The 24278-nt window shown below is 53.4% G+C and overlaps 9 protein-coding genes across 9 annotated transcripts; 5 read left to right on the top strand and 4 right to left on the bottom strand.

Moving 5' to 3' along the window:
• The first annotated feature begins 1532 nt into the window (after nt 1–1532).
• On the top strand, nt 1533–3944 carry J3458_012684 (uncharacterized protein). The gene has a single exon (XM_007814780.2). The coding sequence runs from the start codon at nt 1610–1612 to the stop codon at nt 3623–3625; it is 2016 nt and encodes a 671-aa protein (XP_007812971.2). The 5' UTR covers nt 1533–1609; the 3' UTR covers nt 3626–3944.
• On the bottom strand, nt 3378–6399 carry J3458_012683 (uncharacterized protein). The gene is made up of 2 exons (XM_007814781.2): nt 4711–6399; nt 3378–4640 (listed from the first exon to the last, which is right to left on the bottom strand). Exons 1-2 carry the CDS (start codon nt 6288–6290, stop codon nt 4514–4516), a joined length of 1707 nt encoding a protein of 568 aa, XP_007812972.2. The 5' UTR covers nt 6291–6399; the 3' UTR covers nt 3378–4513.
• A 1032-nt stretch (nt 6400–7431) lies between these two features.
• J3458_012682 (uncharacterized protein) lies at nt 7432–11536 on the top strand. Its single transcript, XM_007814782.2, has one exon. It carries the CDS (start codon nt 7634–7636, stop codon nt 10151–10153), a length of 2520 nt encoding a protein of 839 aa, XP_007812973.1. The 5' UTR covers nt 7432–7633; the 3' UTR covers nt 10154–11536.
• Nucleotides 10919–11290, bottom strand: J3458_012681 (uncharacterized protein; the record flags this gene model as incomplete). Its single annotated transcript, XM_066120095.1, has 1 exon — nt 10919–11290. One exon carries the CDS (start codon nt 11288–11290, stop codon nt 10919–10921), a length of 372 nt encoding a protein of 123 aa, XP_065974917.1.
• A 582-nt stretch (nt 11537–12118) lies between the features above and the next one.
• Nucleotides 12119–12625, bottom strand: J3458_012680 (uncharacterized protein; the record flags this gene model as incomplete). The annotated part of the gene is made up of 1 exon (XM_066120094.1): nt 12119–12625. One exon carries the CDS (start codon nt 12623–12625, stop codon nt 12119–12121), a length of 507 nt encoding a protein of 168 aa, XP_065974916.1.
• A 57-nt stretch (nt 12626–12682) lies between these two features.
• Nucleotides 12683–15964, top strand: J3458_012679 (uncharacterized protein; the record flags this gene model as incomplete). The annotated part of the gene is made up of 1 exon (XM_007814783.2): nt 12683–15964. The coding sequence occupies one exon, from the start codon at nt 12683–12685 to the stop codon at nt 15962–15964; it is 3282 nt and encodes a 1093-aa protein (XP_007812974.2).
• A 923-nt stretch (nt 15965–16887) lies between these two features.
• J3458_012678 (uncharacterized protein) lies at nt 16888–17527 on the top strand (the record flags this gene model as incomplete). The annotated part of the gene is made up of 3 exons (XM_066120093.1): nt 16888–17070; nt 17136–17410; nt 17470–17527. The coding sequence occupies 3 exons, from the start codon at nt 16888–16890 to the stop codon at nt 17525–17527; spliced, it is 516 nt and encodes a 171-aa protein (XP_065974915.1).
• Nucleotides 17528–19094: 1567 nt separating this feature from the next.
• Nucleotides 19095–21431, top strand: J3458_012677 (uncharacterized protein). Its single transcript, XM_066120092.1, has one exon. It carries the CDS (start codon nt 19855–19857, stop codon nt 20950–20952), a length of 1098 nt encoding a protein of 365 aa, XP_065974914.1. The 5' UTR covers nt 19095–19854; the 3' UTR covers nt 20953–21431.
• An 80-nt stretch (nt 21432–21511) lies between these two features.
• Nucleotides 21512–21802, bottom strand: J3458_012676 (uncharacterized protein; the record flags this gene model as incomplete). Its single annotated transcript, XM_007814785.1, has 1 exon — nt 21512–21802. The coding sequence occupies one exon, from the start codon at nt 21800–21802 to the stop codon at nt 21512–21514; it is 291 nt and encodes a 96-aa protein (XP_007812976.1).
• Nucleotides 21803–24278: the final 2476 nt, after the last annotated feature.

Here is a 24278-nt window from a genome sequence, read left to right as displayed (position 1 = left end):
AAAACGCCTGCCGCGTGGCCGCCCGCCTTTGGGGAGACGCTCTTCCCGGTTACCGGAGCTTATGACAAGGAAATAGAGTTTGTGTAGACTCGTGATCGAGTTGTGCTGCTGGGACAAAGGAATAGAGTTCATCGTGTTTGCCTACCTCGCGAGACAGCTTGCCACGGCAGCTCGCGGGCTTGAGCACAGACCTAGGGGGCAAAGAATAGAATACGAAAATGCTATTTCCCAGGGTTCTCCAAGTTGTCTCTTTCTCCCCTTGACTAGAATTTCCCGCGTCCAAGATGGCATCAGTGCGCGTGCGTGAATCATCGGATGACGGTTGTAAATAAGTTGCTCGACCGCCCTTTGCTGCTTCTCTGCACCGACACCTTGTCCGTCATCCGTTCCGCTGGGAGGTTCTAGCAAGCCCTCGGAACAGCTTAGCCCGGAATGCCAGCCTCGTTGGCAGCAAGCTAGTTCGTTGAATCCTCTCAGCGGCGGACGTGGCGATGTCACATCCATTTAATAATCCGATCATGCCATTTCCCTGGTCCCTCCCCCCCGGTTTTTGCTTTGACCTCTGCCGGTCCGCTGACGGGATGTCTTAGATTTAAAAAAAGAAAAAAAGAAAAAAACTCCTTTTGGGTTGACAGGGGAAGGCAATGCTAAGCAGGGACAAAGTGAGGATCGACATTTGAGCCACAACTCACTTATAGTTACTATCAGGAGGACTGCAGACAACCAGCCCCCAAGTCTCCAGATTTTTTTCTCCTCTGCCTTGTCCCTGGAGACAATGGAAACAAGGCTCCGCCCCTCGCTTCCCATTGTTTACTATCGATCGCCAATCTTAGCCTTTTCGTTGATTCGCCGCATTGCTAGTTCTGGCCGGGTTCGTGTCTTATGCGCGCCAGCCCTGCGCTAGCCAGTTCTGAGGGGACCTTCGTATTTGGGCAGTTGCGTATGGCAAGAAATGCTCTTCCCCGCGAGCCGCCTTCCCGATCTTTCGGTTTCAGGCCACTGGAACTGCTGGAACCGCTGGCGGTCCTGGCATTAGCCGCAGGCCGGGTGACGCCGTGAAGTGCGGTGAGCAGTGATGTGAGTTCCGGGATCAGGGGTCGTTCGGGAGGAACGGCTGAGCCCCCCAAACCATTGATTGACTGAATCTATCAATGTGGAAATTTGTCCTCGTGGCCTGAAGCTGGGTGGAACTGGAATGACTGGCTGCGTATAGTACTTGTGTATACACACCGTAGAGATTCTAACAAGCCCGCCAACCCGACGGTTCATGGAGCCGGGATTTTTTATTTGTTTTGGAGGAGCCGAGTCACGATAACTGGCATTGGTGTCATGCCAATCCCTGCTTCGTGTTTCGTTCAGCCGTCAGGGATGGGGTTTGTAGTATACTAATTCTCAATGCCACCGCTGAGACTACGGAGTCCATGAGAGCCTTTGCAAAAAAGGAAAAGAATAAGAATAATAAGAATAATGACCCCCCTCTTCCAGTTTTGCACTTGCGGCGCATTACACATGTTGCTAAACACCCTCGAATCCTCCCGTGGTGATTTCAGTGTGGGTGTGTTGTTATTATTGGTCAAGAAGGCCTAGTGTTCTATATCACATCTTGACCATGAAGCTCACAACCGAGACTGTGCTTCTTGCCGCCCTATTCGCAGGGCAGGTTGCCGGCTTGGTGCCGAGGACAATCAAGATCAAACAGCACTACCGCGAGAACTCAACCTTTTCCAAGCTTTTCGCCGCGCCGCCCATTGCCAACGGTGAGATCGACCGCGCCGGATGGAAGGCAAGGTGCGATAGCTTCGAGCCAGGCAACGAGTGCGACAAGGCGATTGACGGCAACAACGACACCTTTTGGCACACAAAGTTTGAGGACTCGAATGCGCCGCACCAGATCGTCGTCGACTTTGGGACCACGCACAACATCAACGGCATCTCGGCGCTGCCTCGACAGGACGGCAACGACCACGGCTTCATTGCGCAGCACGACGTGGCCGTCAGCACGGACGGGAGCGACTGGGAGACGGTGGCGGCGGGGACCTGGTACGGCGGCGACAAGACGCTCAAGTACGCCAACTTTGAGACGCGTACGGTGCGCTACGTGCGCATCCGGGCCACGAGCGAGGCCAACGGCGGCCCGTGGACGAGCCTGGCCGAGCTCAAGGCGTACGAGGCCAAGTCGGGCCCGGCGCCGTACAACCGGGTCGGCAAATGGGGCCCGACGATTAACTTTCCCACGGTGCCCGTGGCGGCAACCGTCGACCCCGTCTCGGGCAAGGTGATTGTGTGGTCGTCGTACACGTACGACAACTACCTGGGGTCCTCGCAGGACCGCGTCTTCACGTCCATCTGGGACCCGGCCACGGGGGTGGTGACGCCCAAGCTGGTGGACAACACGGACCACGACATGTTCTGCCCGGGCATCTCCATCGACGGCACGGGCAAGATGGTGGTGACGGGGGGCAACTCGGCGTCCAAGACGACGCTGTACGACTTTGCCAGCGGCACGTGGGCGCCGGGCCCGGACATGAACCTGCCGCGGGGCTACCAGGCGTCGGCGACGCTGTCGGACGGGCGCGTCTTCACCATCGGCGGCTGCTGGAGCGGCGGGTGGTTCGACAAGAACGGCGAGGTGTACGACCCCAAGGCGCGGACGTGGACGAACCTGACGCGGGCGCTGGTGCGGCCCATGTTGACCAACGACACGCAGGGCATCTACCGCGCCGACAACCACGGCTGGCTGTTTGGCTGGCGCAACGGGAGCGTGTTCCAGGCCGGGCCCAGCGTGGCCATGAACTGGTACACGACGGCCGGCGACGGCAGCGTCACGCCGGCCGGGCAGCGCCGGCCCGGCGGCGACTCGATGAACGGCAACGCCGTCATGTTCGACGCCGCCCGGGGCCGCATCCTGACCTTTGGCGGCGCCCCCTCGTACCAGAACAGCCTGGCCACGACGCACGCGCACCTCGTCGCCGTCGGGGACCCCGGGTCGCCGGCCGACGTGCGCCTCGCCTCCAACGGCATGTGGAGCGCGCGCTCCTTCCACACGTCGGTCGTGCTCCCGGACGGCACCGTCTTCATCACCGGCGGCCAGAGCTGGGCCGTCCCCTTCTCCGACGACGCGGCCCAGCTGACCCCCGAGCTGTACGACCCGGCCGCCGACTCCTTCCGCCAGCAGCAGCCCAACTCCATCATCCGCGTCTACCACAGCGTCGCCCTCCTGCTGCCCGACGCCCGCGTGCTCAGCGCCGGCGGCGGCCTCTGCGGCGACTGCAACACCAACCACTTTGACGGCCAGGTCTTCACGCCGCAGTACCTGCTGACCGCCGACGGCGCGCCCGCCGCCCGCCCCGCCATCCGCTCGGCTGCCCTGTCCGGCCGCACAATCACCATCGCCACCGACTCGCCCGTCGCGTCCGCCTCGCTGGTCCGCTTCGGCACCGCCACCCACACCGTCAACACCGACCAGCGCCGCGTCCCGCTGACCTTGGTCCGCGCCGGCACCAACCGGTACACCGCCGATGTCCCCTCCGACTCGGGCGTGTTGCTGCCCGGCTATTACATGCTGTTTGTCATGGATGAGAACGGCGTGCCGAGCGTTTCCAAGACGCTCAACTTCTTGGTGTGATTGGGGTCGGAGGAGGGGACCCATGTGGCTGATGATGAGCAATTGGCGGCGTGGAAAACGGTCACTTGACCATTCACTTGTACATTTTTTTTCTACCACTTCTTCTTTTACCTTGTACATATGGGTTTTGTGCACTTGGCGTCATGAACATGCCCGTTTAGCCGTCTGCACTAGATTTACCGGGGTGGAAAAGGAGGTCTCGCTACATATTTCGGGAAGCATTTGCACCGCATGGGCATGTAGGGACAGCGAACCTGGAGATGCACATGCTTCATAGATGACACATGAATCATGCCCCGTAATGTAAATTTCCAGTCCCCGGTTGAACCTTCAATAATGGAATGGGAATGGCTTGGTAGCGTCTGACGGCTGGCGTTTGGTCACCCAACCCACCATGACCATGTTCACGGTTCGTGCAGCTCCCACGCCTCGTGAATCCTCACCCTCCCGCCGTCAGCCTCCAACTGTCAAAGTTGCGAATGGAACGTGGGCTACTGCCTCGCACTTGGGCAGACGCTGTTCACCTTTGCCTCACAAGCACGTGGATATTGTGTGAATTTGACAGTTGTCCGAAAAAAAAAAGGCCAGGCCATGTTGGGGTGCTAAATACTGCACTTCAATTATCGAGACACACCATGGCCAATGTCAACACGTAGCTCTTGCATTCTTCAACACTTCGTTTGCTCGACTAATATCTGTCCCCAAGTCTTTGATGCCTCTACACGGCTACGATGTAATATGAAAAGCCAACCGCGTCGCTGTTAATTTCGACCCAAGTCCAATGCCATGACTCCTAGCAGAATCCGTTTTTCTCCTTCACAAAGCAAAGCTACACAAAGAGTAGATGCAGTCGGCACAAACTCAGTGCGTACACGAAATGCGGAATGTTTAGGGTTTGCAGCGCCCCATGTAGCGCGGATACAGGCAGCAATCTCGAACAGTGTGCTGCTTGCACAGCCAGGCGAGGAGACGCTCGAGACCAATGCCGTAACCGCCGTGAGGGGAGCTTCCATATCTGTTCCAACGTGGTTAGCAATTTTGCGTGCAGCCCAACGCGACAAACGGCATCGTTCCGGCCGACTTACTTGCGCTGGTCGATGTACCAGTAGTATGGCTCGGGGTCAAGGCCCTCGCGCTTGCACGCGGCAAGCAGCTCGTCGTAGTCGTCTATTCTCATGGAACCACCCACAATCTCACCGACGCCGGGCATGAGACAGTCAACGCTCTCAGTCACTCTGTTATCCTCGGGGTCCCTCTTCATGTAGAAGGCTTTGATATGCGCGGGGAAGTGGGTGATGAAAACGGGCTTGTTGATGATGTCTGTCATCTTGCGCTCAGCGGCCTCGGCAATGTCGTCACCAAAGTTGTGCGGGTTGCCCTCTTCGTTGGGGATGTCGTGGTCAATGAGCCACTGAATGGCGTCCGAGTACTTCATGCGCAGAAAGGGTCGCTCAGGGACCTTGAATTCGGGGTTAAGCGTCTTGATGTACCCGGCAATCATGGGATCTTCCAGGACCAGCTCCAGGACACGGCAGATGAGGGACTCAAGGTGAGCCAAAAGGTCGTCAAAGTCAATAAAGTCGAGCTCGGCCTCGATGTGAGTGAACTCGGACAAATGTCTCCGAGTCAGGGACTTTTCAGCACGGAAAGACTTCTCGATGCAGTAGACGCTACCCATGGAAGGCAGGCAGGTCTCCAGATACAGCTGAGAGGATTGGGTGAGGAAAGCATCGGCTCCGTAGTAGTCAAACTTGAAGAGCGTGGAGCCGCCTTCGACCTGAGTCTGTACCAGCGCAGGAGGGCTGACCTTGCGGATCCGGGCTTCGTGGTAAGTCCTGTTGAAGGCGTATTCCAGTGCATCACGGACAAGAAGGACTGAGGAGGCGTTCTCCCCACGGAGGGTAAGGTGGCGGAGGTCAAGCAGAGTGGCGTGCTCAGTAGAGGCCGTGACTCTGTTGGTGATGGCATCGTCACCGCCAACGGCTCTCCAGTGCTTGGGTATCTTGTAAAAGTCGGCGTGCAGTTCTCGGTTGAGAGGGGCGCGGGCTCCCGCGGGCACCTCGCGCATTTCACCAAAGATCTCCATCGAGGTCTCACGGGTCAGGGTGAGAGCGTCATACGTCTTGGCAAGTTTGCCAGAGATGACCACCTGCATGAAGCCATAGCCATCACGCAGGGTGACAAACAAAACATCCTTTTGTTTTCTCTCGCGATGGACACGGCCGAGCACGCGGACTCGGGTTCCTTTGCTCTCGGCATCGTCGGCCTTGCGAAGCGCAATGTGGTCACCAGCTTCATCAAGTTTAATGGTGACGGGTTTGGGAAGGCTGGGATCCTCCTCGAGAACAATCTTCTTGGCCTCCTCCAGAACCCTGTGGCGCTCCTCCTCCTCCTTCTTGCGGTGGATGGCGAGTTCCTGCTCGCGCGCAGCCTTCTTCTTTTGTTGCTCGAAGTAGTTGACAACCTTTTTCATGGCAGACTTGGCTGCAGGCTTCCATTCTCGGGCGGTCTCATCGTCGGCGCTCTCAGATTTTCGTGTCAGGTACTGGGCCTGGGCGGGGTGTTGGAGATAAGCGAATTGAAGCGTCTTGAAGGGAGACTCCTCAGTGCCCTGCTGCGTGGGCTCGTCCTTGCCGATGTCCTCGTCAATAAAGATGGTCGCCATGGTGAATGGTTTTTGTGTCTTGCGAGGAGTGTTTGGTCAATGGCAGGAGAGTGCTGCGTTTTTAAATACGACGCGACACAACAATTCGTGACATGAGTCACAGCATAAATGTCAGAGATTTGATGGTCTGATTGACTGTGCGCTCCGTATCGGACCAGTCCAAATCACCCCGCGGGTGGCTCAAGTGTGGCGGTGAACAGCCACTAGCGTGGCAACCTGGCTTCCACCTGGGTGCCAAGGGGAAGGAGCCAGGAACCATTGTGGCTGGTGAGTTCCTTGCTCAAGCTTGGCGTCTAATTTCCGGCTGCTACATTATTCCTCGACATGCTCAAAGCCATGGCACGCATCTCTGCTGCTACTGCTCGTCCTTCCCGTCAATATGCCCTGAATCTGCTCCAATGGCAGCGTCTAAATCTAGCTTCAATTTCTTTTCCAGCTAATCATTTCGCTTCTTCCTCGCAACTTAGAACCACGGGTTTGAGGTTCGTTCGTGGTGTTCAAAGCAAAACTCTCCTCCAAAGGTAAAAGTGCAACATGTGGACAGTATCGACTTATTACCAAGCTATCTGTGCCACTCCGTTTAAGCTGCCGAGCTTCTCTATGCTTAATCTGAAGTTTGTGTAATGGGAAATTGTCTGACGATTTTTGGTCTTGGGTAGGCGCTGCCACGCCCCATATTTTGTGTTTGTGTCTCCCCCCCCTTCCACCCCCCCCTTCCACCCCCCCCTTTCTCTATACTGTGTTTGCCAAAAAAATTAAAGCACATTACTAACTCTATTCACATCGCCATTATAGTTTCTCAATGAGTATGGTGTAATTAAGCAGTGTTTGTCAGCCTAGCTAGAGAGCGATATTGCGAAGAGCGGCACCCGCGTTGCGTGCAAGTTGCACACGGTGGGACCACTATTCAGTGTGGCGGCGGGCTGCAACCTTTGACTCGTTAGGGAAAATGACTATACGTTCACAAGAGTTAAAGCCGTGGAGATCAGTGTATGTTGCTGTGGTCTGCCTGCCGCTATTGCTGGTCAGGCTCTCCGGCGTGCCTGCTCCGGAAGGAGTCTGGTACAAATAAACCGGCAAGGTCGGCATGAGATTTCTCATTATTATGCGCGAGGCTGACTGCGTACTCTACCTTTGGGAGTTTATCGGTGAGGCTGTCGCAAGTCAGCTCAGCCCCGCTGAATGGGCGCATTTGTGATACATTTCTAACCAGACCTGAATATTGGAACTCAGCTCCGCTCACATCGATATGTTGGCATAGTTGGCCATAAATATGATCTCGGGCGGCAGCTTGAGCCCCTACAGTCAACTTTACAAAACATCTTAGCACCAGCGAAAATACAATGTCGGCATCATCAAATGCAGCGCCAAATCAGTTGGCCGCCGCACTCCTGGCCCTTCCTCCAAAACTACGAACCTTGATCGTTATTGGCGCTCTCGGTCTTAAAGCGGGTTTTGTTGCATTGAAAGACACCGTACTTTCCAAAGTCTGTGCCTCGGTGTTGTCAAATATAGGGCTGTATGGGTACTACGTTCCTGCGAACACAATTTTCATTCTCGTTCACATGTACCTCTTTTTCTTCGGACAAACGTCATGGCGAACGACTGCCCTCACCCTCCGACGGTTCGCCAGCCGCGATGATGCTGACGATGATCTTACTGCGAAACTCTTTATCGAAGCGTCTGAATTGTCATTTTACGTTTTGCTGTCGTTCTTGTTCCGCAATGCAGGAGCCATTTGGAGCTTCGCTTGTTGGACCTTTTCGGTCTTGTCACAAATTTTGTCCTTCATATGCGTGCCTGGAATCATGTGGCTGATCATGGTCGATAACCCCGTACAAACTTTCAACAGTGAAGTGACCAGAATCTGGAATTTTACCTGGCCCAAAATCTTGACTGGTCTTCGGAGGGCTGGAGGACTTGTTGCTACGGCGGTGCGACATTGTCTTCAATTCCTCGTTAAAATCAGTGCGTCTTTGGTTTCTTACACAGATGGGAAGACGGCAGCACATGTCACAACGCTCAAGTCTTACATATATTCTGCTCTTGCTCCAGGAGAAATTCGTCTGCTAAAACTTTCCAAGTCAACGCCATGGAGCCCCGTCAAATGCGAACTGGTCCACGTGCGTTTAGATGAGGCAATAAAGTTTGAAACGATTTCTTACACCTGGGGCAGTCAACAAACCCGGAAAGGGCTAATCCTTGATGGAGGTAGACTAGACGTCTCTGAAAGAGTCTATCAAATCGTGCACGACAGAGCCTCGTTTCTTATGACGAGGCATATATGGATAGACTCGATTTGTATCAATCAACAAGACAATGAGGAAAAGAGCTCCCAGGTTCAGTTAATGAGGAAGATATATGGATCTTCATACCACACTCTTATATGGCTTGGTCATGAGTCTGACGCCAACGACGCCGTATGGTTTCTCTCCCATCTTCGTCGTCGCATAGACTCTGACGAGACCAACAGACGACAAGCGATGTCGCTCATGGAGTTAAACATTGAGAGTCCTGGATGGACTGCGCTAGCTCGGCTTGTCAATCATGACTATTGGGCTAGGTGCTGGGTCATTCAGGAGATTGCAGTGTCGAAAAAGGTCATTATATCGTACGGAGGGGAACTCATTACCTGGGACTACTTTTCATCATTGATGACAACGCTCTTCACCGGTGACCCGAACCATGTATGGCATATATCGAAAATCTACTGGCGGAGCTTCGATCCGCTTCCCATGGATGCGGGAGTACAGATCGCGTCACTTGGCCGTCTTCGCGAGATTATTCAGGCCAACCACTCCACACAGCTCTTTGATCTCCTGATATCCAGTATCAACTCAACTGCTACAGATGCTCGAGATAATATATTTGCGGTACAAGGAATCAGCGCGGCTGCGGAAACTGGCGACATCATGCCTGATTACAACTCGGCAATCGAGCGCCCATTCTTGAGGACGGCCGAATATTTACTATCAAAAGAGCACCCCTCTCGCATTCTTCATCTAGCAGGCATTGGATTCTATCGCAATCACGATCTGCAACTGTCTTGGGTCCCGGACTGGAGTAGCAAGCGATTGGCAGGAATGTTGTGGCGCCATCCCACCTCGAACTCGTACTGTGCATCAGGTGTTGCTGATGAAGAATTGAAGATGATGTTGGGTGACGACGGGCTTGCTCTCATTACTGAGGGTGTCCAAGTGGACTGCATCAAGGAGTTGGGCCCTCAATTTTTCGGTGTATCTAAGAATGGGGTTGTCAAGACGGAGAAGTTTCCAGGAAGCTTCAAGAACCTTGCTGATAGTCGAGAGGTAGCCTTGAACGGATCGCTCAGCGAGCCCTATGTTACTGGCATTTCTCTCACTGAAGCTTTTTGGAGGACACTTCTTGGCGATAGAACACCAAGCGGCACTCGGCCCGCGGACCCGATTTTCTCCACGTATTATCAAGCAGTCGAAGGATTCATCAAGACGCTGTTCAAGTGTGGACCAGACATGAACCCACTGAAAGCAAGCCTCAGTGCTGAGGAGCAAGAGAGGCTCGGTAGTGACATGACATACTACGCCTTGGACAGTGGTAGATTCGCCAACGTTGCGGGACCGCACACACGAGAACGCATGTTCGCTACTACAGAGCGAGGATACATGGGGATGATACCACCGTACTCCAAAGTTGGTGATGCGGTCTTCATCATTCCCGGCGCGCAGGTGCCCTTTTTGCTCCGGCGTCAACGGACTGCGGATGATGGTGTGAGCGACTTGGAAGATGGGACGTGGCAGCTTGTCGGTGAGAGTTACTTTCATGGCATGATGGACGGAGAAATGGTATCAGAAAGGCGTGTGGGACAGACAATAGAAATATACTAGCAGGGTTGACCGGTATAAAGATGTCGCCAGTAGAATATCGTCTTGGACAAACAACTAAAGGAGCACCATCCTCCTCCGTCGTTGCAGCTCTGGGCTTACCCGCCTCATTCGAATGCTCAACAGTGAGCACCGACTGGCGGACCACGAGAACGGACCGGATATTAGGGGGCTATAGTTAGCTACCTGCAGCAGCACTCTGTGACAACATGGCAGCACCCGACCATAGCAACTCAACTTGTGCCAAAGCGTCGGGGTGGCAGGCCTACAGGGTCCATGTCATTTATCACACCGTCATGAATCGCCACCGTTGTGGCGGACAGCTTTGTGGCAAGGCCCAGGCGCCTCTCTCGACCCGTCTAGACTCGAGACGGTAAGAGGGAAATGGGCGGGTGAATCTGCTCAAGGTCTGATCCATGGGGCAATTCAAGGGAAGATTTTCTTTTTTCTTTGGAATAACGCGAAAGACAGGGCAAGACACTTTGCTCTTCATCACGGCAGTGCGCGGCCTCTGTTCCTAATCGCAGCCATCGTGCTTCCCATCCATTAGTTATTTTTCACATGTACAGTGGGTGTACTATGCAAGGATCGCTTTACCAATATGTACCTTGACCGATTCCAGCCCTAGCATCCCACCCCCCAGAAGCTTCATTGTGAGATCATAGTTCCTGGATTGGACTGCTGTGGCTCGGTGGGACAGCGTTTTTCGCCCCCAAGGAAAGGTGCGTTCTGCCTGTTTAACGACCGATCAAAATGCGACGCGGACCCTCACGGGTCGAGGCCGTGAAGCAGGGGTGAGCGGATAGAGAGAGGCATGGCAGAGCACCATATCGAACGGGGCAAAACTTGGTAAGACGGAAGGCGGGTGCTATCGGAAAACGGCACCGCTAGTGTGTCAGCCAATGGGCCATGGAATGATGGTATTGAGACATGCTGAAGCTGATGGATGATGATGAGCTGGCGCCTTTTCCGCCAAAGTTGCATTTCTCGATTGATCAATTTGGCTTGCTTACGATCGGTAATGGCGAAAGGCGTGGCACTGAGATGTCTTTTATTGGAAATGCCGGCAGCAATTAAGGACATCAGGCTGTCACACAGCATGATACAGACGATTGCCGGGATGGTGTAGTGATTGCACATGGTTGGGGCGAATCCTTAGACTGGATGATGGGTTGTATGCATATGGCAGTGTGACAACTCACCTTGAGAACAATGTAACAGCTGCTGAGGGAAATCGTCTTTGAACCAAGAATATTGAAACAGGAAATGGGCTTAGGTTACCTGTTATTTAGTTCATTGGCCATGTGAACAATAAGTCTAAGTGGATTGAAGCTCCGCCCCAACGAGATGCTCCAAGACCAACTGATTGGAACTGCAACAGAAGACGTAATATTGGCGAGATAATTTAGTTCTCAGCTTTGAATCTATTCTTCCTTTATCTTCTATGCCGTCGGCTTCAGCAGAATTGATGTCTGCGGTTGCGGCAAGTCGACCGCAGCTGAAAGCAAATAGCTGCAAACGGCGAAACCGCCGACGGGACGATTGCCAGAATAACAGGCCAACAACAGGCATAGCCGACCAAGCCAGAGCGTTCCAGAACTTGGATCAGCTCCAATGATTAAATCATTAGCAGGCACAGAATGGGTTCCAAAAAAAAAGCACACACACGCACACACAGCCTTGTTCCAATAGGTTCACGCTGGCCATCTCCACAGCACACCTAGTTTCCGGCCATGTCAGAGTAAAATTCATCTCGAGATGACAAGACTTGTCCGTGGAGAGCAAAAGCTGACATGGTGAACAGCCACCCGTTGATGAGAGCGGCGCAGACACGTTTCTTCCCTTACCGATTCAGGCAAGATGAACGCAACGATCCTGTGACATACTGACACGCCTCGTGGCTGAGAACCTGGGCTTCGATATCGTCAAATTCCTGTATGTATGCGCGATTTGTTATTCGTCTTCTTTCTACATTGTTATGCCCGCCAGAGGAAGTTTGCCCGTCGACGGGCGCCGCACGCGAGGGGCAGATGACACGGATGGCTTCACTTTGGGAGCTAGAAAGAATGGATCCCGATTCTCATTGGCGTGAGGAATAATCCTCAGCCGCTGATGAGCGTGAACGTGCAAGATTGCCTTCTCTTGGCCACATGGCTGAGAGCAACCAACACCACCGCCGGCCACCCCCCAGTACAGCAGACATGGCCGGCCGGTTTGTCCATATAAGGCCAGAACCGGGTTGCAAATTCTAAAGACAGCGTGTGTACCTTGTGATAATCCATTGCTATTTGAGGAACCTGTTGTGCCACGTACTCTGCAGTGTTGACTTCGTCTCTCCTTTCCTGCATCACAAAGAGAGAAGAACGTGGCAGGTTGAGTAGCATCGCAGCAAAAGGTCCCTGCAGAGCTCTGGAACGGTTTCATACTACTGTGCTTGTTATTGGATCTTTGCCCTTGTTTCTCCCCTTCGCCCATACTCTAGACGCAAGATTGTTGCTGCGTGATTGTGTCTGGCAGAGGCAATCACCCACAATGCCTGAAGACACCTCCCGCTCGGCTGGCGAAGTACTCGAAAAGGAAGCTGACCGCGACCTTCGCATTGCCTTCGATGATGCAGCCCACCCTAGGGGGAGAGCTGCAGATCAGGGCAATCGCAGAGACTCTCGCTCCCTGTCCCGTCGAAGATCCATGAGCCGTGATGGCATCACCACGGCTCCCTATTCCGGCCTTCCGATTACATATCGAACCCTCTCTATTCAGGTCGCCGAGTCCCGCAAGGTTGAAAGCGACTCCTCGGCTGACATCAAATCAAGCAAGAAGGACGACGAGGACTACTTTGCAAACTTGACCTTCCATCGACTCCAGGCCGACCAGTTGTGTCAGCAACTCAATGTTTCCGAATCGTCAGGTCTTTCTGAGAGCTCCGCTGCCAACAGACTCCAGCGAGATGGCGGCAATACCCTGCCAAAGCCAAAGACTAACTATCTCAAGAAGATCTTGATGTACGTCTTTGGCGGCTTCTGTTCCGTTCTCTGGGTTGGCGTCATTGTCTTCTTCATCTGCTGGAGGCCCCTGAGTAACCCCCCGTCCCCTACTAATCTTGCCCTTGCTATCCTGGTTATACTGGTCATTATGCTTCAGGCTGGTTTCTCTGCCTTCCAAGACTGGTCGACATCGAGAACCATGAAGTCCATCACCGACCTGCTGCCAGCAGAAGCGCTGGTCATGAGGGATGGGCAGTTGAAAAAAATGCCGGCCACGCAACTTGTTAGTGGAGATGTCGTTCATCTCAAAATCGGCAACAAGGTGCCTGCCGACATGCGTCTCATCAGCCACTCTGGAGATATTCGATTCGACCGTGCGGTTCTCACTGGCGAATCCGACGAGGTGGAGGGTGCCGTTGACATGACGGACCAAAACTTCTTGGAGAGCCGCAACATTGCTCTCATGGGCACGCTGGTCGTGAACGGCAGCGGTGTCGGCGTCGTCGTCTTGACAGGTCCTCGATCCGTCATGGGTCGTATTGCCAAGGCCACCGCTTCTACCGAAGAACGTGCTACTCTGATTCAGAAGGAAATTTGGCGCTTTGTCTACATCATTGTCGCACTGACTATTTGCCTGGCGCTTTTGATTCTCTTCACCTGGCTCGGCTGGCTGCGTCGGGACCACTATGGCTTTATGAATGTCGTTGCCATGCTGAACAATGTCATGAGCTGCGTGGTGGCCTTTATTCCCGAAGGCATGCCCGTGGCCGTTGCTCTGACTCTGATGATGGTGGCGAGGAAGATGAAGGTGGTCAATATCCTACCAAAGGGTCTTTCTACGGTTGAAACCCTGGGATGTGTCAATGTCATCTGCTCAGATAAGACTGGCACCCTGACCCAAAACCAAATGCATGTCAACTCGGCATCGTTTATCGACGGACCGATCGAGCTCGACGAATTCTACCGCGCCGGCAACAGCGAGAAGGCTGAGGCAAGCTCTACCCGACTTCTTGCAGCTGCATCTCATTGTAACGATGCTACATTCGACCCTACAACCATGAATTTGCCCGTTTTCAGCCGCGAGGTCCAAGGAAATGCCACCGATGCCGCTGTTCTCCGGCTTGCAGCCACCGCCAAGGGCGGCGACTTTGGCACGGCCATTGTGCCTCGTCTGTTTCAGATCGCCTTCAACTCCAAGAACAAGTGGATGCTCACGTTGCACCGCAAGGAGGCAGACAGCGATGCCTCGTTGAACGAATACCAAGTTTTCGTAAAGGGCGCGCCGGATGTTCTGTTGCCAACTTGCACCAAGTACTGGTCCAGGAAGACAAACACGGTTCAGCCCATGGACGAGACTGCGCGGTCCGCCTTCAAAACCTACCAGGACAAGCTCTCTCGCAACGCGGAACGTGTCATTGTTCTTTGCGAGAAGACGTTTACTGCAAAGAATGCTGTGGGCACCAATGCCTTCAGTGACGAGGTTGCTCTTGGTGCCACCGAGCATCTCACCATTGTTGGAATTCTCGGCATCATCGATCCCGCTCGACCCGAAACCGCACACACAGTTGCAGAATGCAGACGTGCCGGCGCCAGATTCTTCATGGTCACCGGCGACTATGGCCTGACTGCCGCCGCTATTGCCCGCAACACTGGTATTTTCAGCAGCGAGCGCGACCCCGACACCATCAAGACCATCAAAAGCGACAAGGTGATGTCCGCCGCGGAGCTCGCTGATGCTCGGAAGTCTGGCGAGCGACACAGCCTGCTGCTCGAGGGTCAGGATCTGGGCAATCTGGGGCCAGAAGACTGGGACATGATTTGCGAGTACGGAGAAATCGTCTTTGCCAGAACCACGCCGGAGCAGAAGCTGCGAATCGTCGAAGAGTTCCGCAAGCGCGACAATGTCGTTGCCGTCACGGGCGACGGTGTCAACGACGCCCCTGCTCTCCGGGCGGCCGATGTTGGCGTCGCCATTGTCACGGGCAGCGATGTTGCCATCGAGGCGGCCGACCTGGTGCTGCTCGACAGATTCGACTCCATCATCGAGGCCATTCGCTGGGGCAGACTGGTGTTCCAGAATCTCCAAAAAGTGATTGCGTACCTGCTCCCCGCCGGGTCGTGGTCGGAAATCTGGCCCGTCTTGGTCAACGTCTTCTTCGGCGTGCCTCTCCCGCTGAGCTCGTTCCTCATGATCATCATCTGCGTCTTCACCGACCTTTTCCTCTCGCTGTCCCTCATCATGGAGCGCGAGGAGTTTGACCTGCTGTCTCTGCCGCCCCGAAACCACAAGAGGGACCACCTCATCACTCTCAAGATCTACCTCCAGGCCTACCTCTTCACGGGCTTCATGGAGACCGTCACGGCCCACGCCATGTTCTTCCTGTACTACTGGAAGGAGGCGGGCATCCCCATCAGCAGCCTGTTCTTTGCCTTTGAGAGGTACACGGACGGATTCTACGGCTACACGGAGGATCAGCTGACGCATTTCAACGCCGTCGGCCAGAGCGTCTACTTTGTCACCTTGGTCATCCTGCAGTGGGGGAACATTCTGGCGGTGCGCAATCGCCGGCTGAGCATCGTGCAGGCCGACCCCATCACGGAGAAGAGGCGCAACCCTTGGCTCATTCTGAGCATGGCGATTTCTCTGGCCATTGCGATTTTCGTTACCGAAGTCCCCAGCATTCAGTCGTTGTTTGGCACAGCAAGCGTTCCCATTGAGTTTTGGCTTCTCCCCCTTCCTTTGGCCGTGGGTATTCTTTGCATGGACGAGATTAGAAAACTGCTTGTTAGACTGTTCCCCAACGGCCCGGTGGCTAAGATTGCTTGGTAGAGTTGAGATGGCATGTTGGGCGGGCGGGATGCGGCGCTACTATTTAGAACGGGGGTTTTTCTTTTTATATATAGCGTACAGAAGGATGGAAAGAAATTATTTCCGATGCCGTTTATTTTTGGGATTCGTCAGTCTGTGCTGTCGAAGCGTGTGTTGGCCCCCCCCCCTGAGCTGGCGAGTCAGCTGCTGTCACATGTCAGATTGCAAAGAAAGATTGAAAATCAACTGATTTGTGATGATGATGGTGACGTCGCATCTGCTGCGGAATGCTGGCAGCACCAAGGCGTCCACAAACGGATAAAGTTGCTAAACCAAGTGTGCTTCTCGTCGCCAAAGGCGGCTAGCACCGCGACGATCCCCAAGATTTCATGGAGGCAGGCCACCAAGATAGGGCTGCGACGCCGACGGCGAATAAAAAGGCACGACGGCAGGGACTCGGACGGAAAACCTGTTGTCGGCACAGACACTGCCGGCTCCTGTCGCTGGACGGAACAGCCGTGGCGTCGGCGCGCGGATCGACAAAGCACGCCGCCTTGGCCTGGCGGACCGAGCGCCCGAATTCCACGTCCCGATGGAGCAAAAAAATCAGTCAATGGCATCAGTTGATGATGTAAATAATAAATGTCGACTGGTGCCAATCGCCTGTCTGTCTGCCCCTACCTCGTCCTTGCTCGTCCAGCCCGCGGCCACACCGTACTCACCGACGTACCATAGATGACTTGGCCTGGAATTGCCGACCTGGTCATCAATCAGCATTCTTTTCTGCCGAGGTCGGCTCTTGACTACATCTTTTATCCCGAAAGCTTTGCAAAAGTGTTCAAAAGCCAAAACAAACGCCCCATCCAGGCAACGCCGACTTTTGACGGCTGCAATCAACTCCCACCGCTCGTTTACGCAGACCGTTGCAAACAGCCTCGCTCACAATGGCATCCAAACCAAAGGCGTTTGCCGAGCCGTCCTCTCCCATCATTGGGCTCTGCGGCTTCCGCAACATGGACCTGATGCTGCGCATCTTGTCCGTCGTCCTGTGCATCGCCATCCTGGTCGTCGGCGGCGTGGCCACCTCCAAGTCGGGCGTCATACTGATAGGCATCCTCGGCCCTCCGGTGAGTTCATCTCTACGCAAAAAAACAAGGGAAAGAAGCTAACTCGGCGGCGCTCCCACCCCAAGGCGGCGGCGACGATCCTCTGGTCGCTGGTGCAGTTTGGCTTCTCGCTCAGCAAATACGAGTACTTGAACTTCCGGTCGCACTTCCGCATGGCCATTGGCATCGTCATCACCATTGGCTGGGTCGTGGCCGTGATTTGCCTCGGCTTGTTCAAGAGCTGGTGGGCCGACGGCGGCTCGAGCTTTACGTACGCGTCGGATCCGGACGAGGAGAACTCGACGGGCGATGTGGTCGTCGGGCTGACGGCCGCTGGGCTGGGTCTCGGCTGTGCTGCGACGTGAGTGCCGGCCCTTTGTTGCGTGGTGTTTTTTGCTCTGGCTAATGTGCTGCTGTTAGGTTGACGCAGATTGCCATCTGCTGGGTGTCGTTGCGCAGGATGACTCTTCATCCCTAGTGGGAGGGTCACAAGGGACGGGGGCGCACGCGATTGCTGCTTGACGTGTTTTTGGGATATTGGAATTGTTTGGGCGCATCCATTGGACTGGAGGTTTGTTACGGTAGACGTGGGCATGACGTGACAACGGGTGCGAGTTGCGCAAATACCTTTTCTGTTGGCGCCGCTTAGATATTCAAGCTGGAGTAATTGGTAATTTATAATTGACGTGGAAAATTTCACTCCTGAATTGGTAGAGCCATGGCATATGGGCTGCACTTGCAGACTATTGCTGCCTGTTCTTATGCATCACTGAAGTTGAAGTCGTTGGCAAAACGTTGACCGAACATAGCAGCCCGCTGGTATTTGTCTCCAAGCTACGTACTATTTACGTCGGTTAATAGCAAGTCGGCTGCTGGGGAGGCCGCTGAATCGCCATGTCCTGACGACATGAACGACATGACGAGCAACAGAGGCAGCGTCACCCTCGAGTACACCCCTTTGGCCGACATTGTCCGCCGGTAGCCACATCTGGCGCAGTATAGACCTCAACAAACCTCGCAGTCCTGGCCCTATTTTCGGTGTTAGTCTCTGCTGGTGTCGCTCCTCTGAACTCGGCATACCGGGATTTCAAAGTTGGAGCACTGCGAAGACGGCCCGCTGTTGCAGCAGAATTGCTCGAGGCAGTCGCACGCAGATGCGCACTAGTTTCCTTAATACAGCTCCTTGCGAATATCTAGGGCCGTCACTCACGCTATCCGCTGCTGCTGCAGTGCCGGCAAAGCCAGAGCTGACGAGCACGGTCAGAAGGGTTGAGATGAACTTCATATTGATCAAGTGAGATTTCTGTCTTTGGAGCTGGGTTTCGGTGTGGTATACAAACATAGCATACTTTGAGAAGCGAACGCAATGGTTCATTTATAAGGATTCGTGAGTGTATCCCGTCAAGTCATCTGCGGGTGGCAAATGGCTGTCTCAACCGTTTGCAGCACGTTGTAGTAATGTTCTGAGACAGGGCCAATAATCGAGGTAGCACCAGTTCCGCCATGGCTGAAAATTGTGTAGAAATACTTGCGCTGCTGTTTGCCCGTGTCTCGGACTCTCGGGTTTCTGGACCGCTGAGAAGCCCCTTGTGCCGGTCTTTTCAGACGCAGCAGCGACACTGGTAGTCCAAGATTGGCAATGTACGCACTTTCCATGCTTTTTGAAGGCCGGTATCTGACTTATCTGGAGAAATGGCGCTCTATGGCGGCTCCGTGGCGAAACATTGCACGGCTTGGTTGTCTCTCGGAACATCGCTGGTGGTTTACATTCTACGTGGAGGAGATGGCGACTGGTCGTCACGTTACTCGAATGACTGAAACATTTAGCCACTTCTGCAATAATGCCCGCCGGCTCGGTGAAGGCGTTGATTGTTCTGGCCGGAAGACGAAGGATGTTACTGGCAAAGTCTTGTCAGTGAGTGAGACAAGCATAGACGTTGAGCGAAGCCACGGGTAACACGGCGAGCTTGTGCACTCGCGTCGTGGCTAGCTGAAGGTCATGTCGCAAGGCTAAAACAAGAGAAGAAAGGAAGCTCGCCTCGTTGGCGCATTCAAACTTGTCTCACCGGCTGTGATGTGCCTCTCCCGTGGGTGTCAAAAAGGAAGACAAGGCCGCTTTTAACAAGGACCGTGTATTGGAGTAATATGCGACCCAGTCTCACCATAATTTCATGAATGAGCCGCCAAAAGAGTGGCAAAAGAAGGCAAGAAAAAAAAAGGCGTCACCATATTACGTATGATGCCGGTCTTGTCAAGACGCTCGTCCAGCCTAGGCTTGACGATTATTGGGGTCAACTTTGTTGTTAGACGTCCTGGTTCCTTCCCAGGCGTCATTAATGCTGTCCGCTCACTAGTCCATTCTATATTCATGCTGATCAAGTTGACCATGGCTGCCTGTCGCATTCACAAGGAAGCCTGGCCAGCTAGGCCGGAACATGGGCAACGAGGCGTAGTCTGCTTCCGTGAACCATGCCATTGTCAGTTTTCGACCAATTCGGCAAGTGATGAGTTGCCTTGACGGATGTTCAAACACCCGTCTACTTAGTAGGCATCAATAATGAAAATCCAAGCGTTCCATGTCCCTTGAAGGCAGGTGCAGTACTGAGTGGGGCACCTGATGTCATGTGTGTCATGATGCTTCTATGCCAACTAACTTCGTTTCATCCATATGAAATCGCAATGCCCATTCTGCCTTTCAACATTCTCAGCTTTCATCGCAAACACATTCTTCAGACATCACCTGGGTTTTGAAACCGTCAAAAATCCATTTCGAGAAGCCTCCGAATCATCAACATCATCATCATCATGGCGCCATCCCTTCAGTCAGTCGGCCGTGTTGGCTGGGACTTGCTCATGAAGCAGTGTGGCCACGACAGCGCTCCCGAGACCGTCATACTATCACCGCTATCCATCACCATGGCACTGGGAATGCTTGCTGGCGGAGCAGACGAGGCCAAGAAACTCGGCTTGTGCACGAAACTTGGTCTCCAGAGCGCGGGCGAGCTAGAGTCGGTCCTTCACCCGTTGCATACGGCCCTTTGCAATGATGCCAAGGACGGTCCGCTGGCTCTCGCAAATGCCATCTTTACAGATCAAAGTGTCACCCTCTATCCCGCTTACCAGAATTTCTTAAAGGGCTTCAACGCGGAACATGCACAGTATCCAAACCTTGCCGAGGCTGCCTCAAACATAAATGCGTGGATCTCAGACAATACGCGTGGCTTGATCCGAGACATGTTGTCTCCAGCGACCCTGACCAACAGCCATTTGGCACTGGTGAGTGCCATCGGATTCAAGGGGACGTGGCAGACAAAATTTGAACCGCGCGACACTCGCAAAGAGGCCTTTTCCGTCACCAAGGATAAACAGACCGAGGTAGACATGATGTATCTGCGCAGACAACACCTCTCATCATTGGAGACGTCAACATACAAAGCCGTTCGTTTGCCGTACACACTGCCGGAATCCTACCCATCAACCTCGCTCTTCGCCTATCTGCCCAACGAAGGAACATCACTCAGCGCCGTTTTGGATGACATAGTTAAGAATGGCAGCTCTGGCGACCAGTTCACCTCGGTAAAATATGACGAGTTTGGGTTCCCCAAGTTTGAGATTGACAGCAAATTCTCTCTGGTTGATACTCTCGAGAAGCTCGACTATCCCATTGGAGGGGCATATACAGACATGGCAGAGGGCCAGAACCAGGTGCAAACCATAGCCCACCAAGCCTATGTCAAGGTGGATGAGGAGGGGACAGAGGCCTCGGCCGCGACGGCGGTGATCATGACTCGAAGCCTGAATCTTGACCCCAAGTCTTTGGTCTTCAACAGGCCGTTTGTCTTTGCCATTGCCAGTGACAAGCCGGATGCAATCTTGTTTGCGGGTATCTATTCCGGTAAATAGTCTAGCGTCTCTCAATCTAAACCGTATGTGCTGCTGGTTCCCTCTGACCTTTGCATCCTGATTGCCAAGGCTCACAGTTCAAGTTGTGTAGTGTATATGTACCAGTTCGATGTCTGTCATTGACCGAGCTACCACAACTTTGCAGGTGTAGGCAAGCAAGGAAGCCTAGGCCGGCAAAACGGAACTTGCGGAGCCCGATTCCCCGACTGGTATTTGTGAATGAATCGCCTTATTCTGGCCCGGAAAAGGGAGAAAAAAGGGGGGGGGGGGCTCATCCAGCGAGCCCCCTATGAGTTGCCACAACATGCCGTCGTGTTCCATTTCCTGCCACTTTCTCCCCAGTAACAAGATAGGGTCGAACTAATTGGTGTCGAAAATCTTTTGTCTTTTGTTCAACGGGCACTGCAGCAAAATTTTTGCCGTTCCTACAACGGGCGGTTCCCCATGTCGTTGAAGAAATGTAAGATATATATACCAAGCACCAAGAGTGTAGCTGGGCAAAACTGGGATGTAAGCGCCTCCCCCAAGCCAACAACTTGAGCCACGATGAACGGCACAATTAACCACGCAGCAGTGGATGGACGCTCAAAAAGAGAGACTGGTCATCCTCCACATACGGCCGTCGGGCGCGTCCAAGCCCGCCATCGGCACCGTCACCGAGGCCGGCATCGTCGCCAAGACGGGCCTCAACAGCGCCGGCGTTGTCGTGTTTTTCAACGCCATCTTTGCCAGGAGCGTCGACTTCAGCGCGCTGCCGGTCCATGTCGCCCTCCGGAGCGCACTGGAGACTCGGTCGCGCCGAGGCCGTCGCGTTTTTGGAAGCCCACGGGGTGGCGGCGGCATCGCACATTCTCGTTGCTGACGGGGGGGCGACCTCGCTCGAATTCGGCGCCAGCAAGTCGACCCGCGCGGATGTGAGCGACGGCTACCTGGGCCATACGAACCACTTTCTGCGGGAGCACGACGTGGCAGACGTCATGAGGATGAGGGACTCTGGCACCCCTCTCACTGTACCTATGTGTGACCCATGCGAGAATTCGAGTTGCGCTCCGGGCATCCATACATATATATATTATTTTCGGATGTAGATCTTGGATCGTGGTAAGAGCGTAAACGTTCCCCTTGTCCGAACCGAGAGTAAAGCAAAAGGACGGCCCGTGCTCGAGATATGGTGCGACAATGGATTGAAGACGCTGAACGGCGTCAATAGTAGCACAATAAACCCTTTTCTACGAGAGTACTCACGTCGTCTTTTTGAAGGATGGGTTTCAAATCGTTGAGAACATCATTAGAGAGTGCCTTCCCGGCCAATGAGCTGGCTCATTGCCCGATTTCCGCGTTCTCTTGGTAGAACACACCATATTTCTCAAAGAAATGAGGTGCATCTTTTGCGGAGATGACCGAGGACACCTCTGCCTCGTTGAATATTGAAACATCGTCGAAGCCTGGGGGTGCCATGGCAATAGGCTGTGTGTTGGCGCTGTTGAACGTTGGTTGACAAGCGGGTTTCTCGGTGGCGACATCTGTGTCATTTAAATGGGAAGCAACCCCTACGAAAAAAAAAAAAAAAGACGCAGCGGGCCCAACAGTTGAATAAATTTGGACACACGAAATTAGGCATCCTTGTAAGTCAGAAATCTGGTCACCAAATGCGAAGACATATCTAATAGACCCCCTCTAGGAGGAAGCTTTCATCAGTTATGGCTGGTTCAGGCTGCCCACATTGTGAAGGGGACGGGATTACTAAAACTGGCCAAATATGCGGAAAAAAGGGGTCGTGCTATTCGTGCTACCAACCCTAGCTATTCGTGCTACTACCGGTCGATTTGGCCTAGTGGCTAACTGCCCACACCCCACCATACATTTTCACATACACCCACATGGTCGCGCCCGCTTTTCAAAAATTCAATCGGTAATTCAATTCATTTTTTAATAACACGAGCTCAGGCGAGTACCGGCAGGGCACAAATCGCTTAAAAACGCGATTTCCGGTGTTTTTGATGAATGTGTACACATTCACGGGCCGTCAAATATTCCGCTGCCGCCGTGGGCGCTGCCCGGGCTCCCAAGGGGTTATCCATCGAAGCTGCGGCTCTTCTGGTTGTGTTTGAGGGATAATTTCCTCAATTTCCGCCGACTCTAATACTGCTGCTTGCTCCGTGGCTTGTCTACCTGTTGATCGAGTATATGTGCGATTTGCAGCGTTTCCTGACCGCGCCCGCGACCGTATTATGAGTCTTCGTCGTCGTTGCGTCTTGAATCGTATTTCGTGATAACTCCCTTATTGCCAGGGCAATGTATGTGAAATTATATGGCGGGGCGTGGTAGGTTAGGGTGTAGGCCTAAAATCAAGGTGGGGCATTAGCACGAATAGTTAGGGTTGGTAGCACGAATAGCACGGCCCGAAAAAAGAAAGCTAAGCCCAGATATTGAGGGAGATGTCGGAGTCATATCTCGTACTCCCAATGCCGCTTTCTGATGTAGGACGACAGGGAATGTGCACGATACGCGGCGATATTGATTGCAATTCTGGCTTCTGCACGATTTGGAGGATACACGGGGGTTCAGTCAAGCACATTTGTCTCCTGCATTTGTCTAAGCTCAACGCCAGGCATTGAATCCACTTGAGTCAGGTGCAATTGCCCTTTCTGGTGGGGTGGCGTGGGGTGGGTGCAATTGCACCACCGCTACGAGTCCTTCCCTGGCCAAGTCTAGCCGGAAATAGCATGAGCGGAATAAAATTACCCCGGTTACTCTCTTCCTCGCGACTATTTTTTTCGTGACGTACAATACAACTGTGCCTTCATTTTGCTCTCCCGCAGTCAACATGGAAATCTACCAGCGAGGCCAAGCCTTCATTGAGAAGGATGGCTGTCTAGAATTCGACTTCACAAAACTCATTATTAAGGGACAAAATCACCAATATTTCTACGCTATTACTAAATCTCGCATTAGCGCGTTCTCTTCGGTGGATATAAATCAACTCAAAATGGTCCCAATACCTATTGAAAACATTTGGCCGCTTTTCTCAAACCAGTTCTCGCGGGCACCAGAGCCAGAGCTCTCTCCATTAAAATACTACATTAAGGAACCAAATTTGCTAAATTACGGCGATTCACCGGCTAAACTAGAAATCAGTAATCAAATACTGAATGAAGTTTTAGTCTGCGAAATTTTAAAAGCAAACCCGCATCCTAACATAGCCGCCTACATAGGCTGTGATGTTACCGGCGGCCGAATTCGAGGAATTTGTTTCGTGAGATACAAGATGACACTCGCTGAGAGATTACGAGACACAAAAGCTTTCAATAAAGATATATGTCTTC

The sequence above is a fragment of the Metarhizium acridum genome (genome assembly GCF_019434415.1).
Source record: "Metarhizium acridum strain ARSEF 324 chromosome Unknown scaffold_269, whole genome shotgun sequence".
NCBI classification, from domain to species: Eukaryota; Fungi; Ascomycota; class Sordariomycetes; order Hypocreales; family Clavicipitaceae; genus Metarhizium; species Metarhizium acridum.
Note: the sequence above shows the minus strand (reverse complement) of the source record. Positions and strands in the feature narration are given on the sequence as shown.

What these genes read in the sequence shown, in the direction of transcription:
- J3458_012684 (XM_007814780.2), top strand. Translation starts at nt 1,610, where the DNA reads ATGAAGCTCACAACCGAGACTGTGCTTCTTGCCGCCCTATTCGCAGGG.
- J3458_012683 (XM_007814781.2), bottom strand. Translation starts at nt 6,290, where the DNA reads ATGGCGACCATCTTTATTGACGAGGACATCGGCAAGGACGAGCCCACG. An exon ending in TGGTACATCGACCAGCGCAA is followed by an intron (nt 4,641 to 4,710) that starts GTAAGTCGGCCG and finishes ACGTTGGAACAG; the next exon opens with ATATGGAAGCTCCCCTCACG.
- J3458_012682 (XM_007814782.2), top strand. Translation starts at nt 7,634, where the DNA reads ATGTCGGCATCATCAAATGCAGCGCCAAATCAGTTGGCCGCCGCACTC.
- J3458_012677 (XM_066120092.1), top strand. Translation starts at nt 19,855, where the DNA reads ATGGCGCCATCCCTTCAGTCAGTCGGCCGTGTTGGCTGGGACTTGCTC.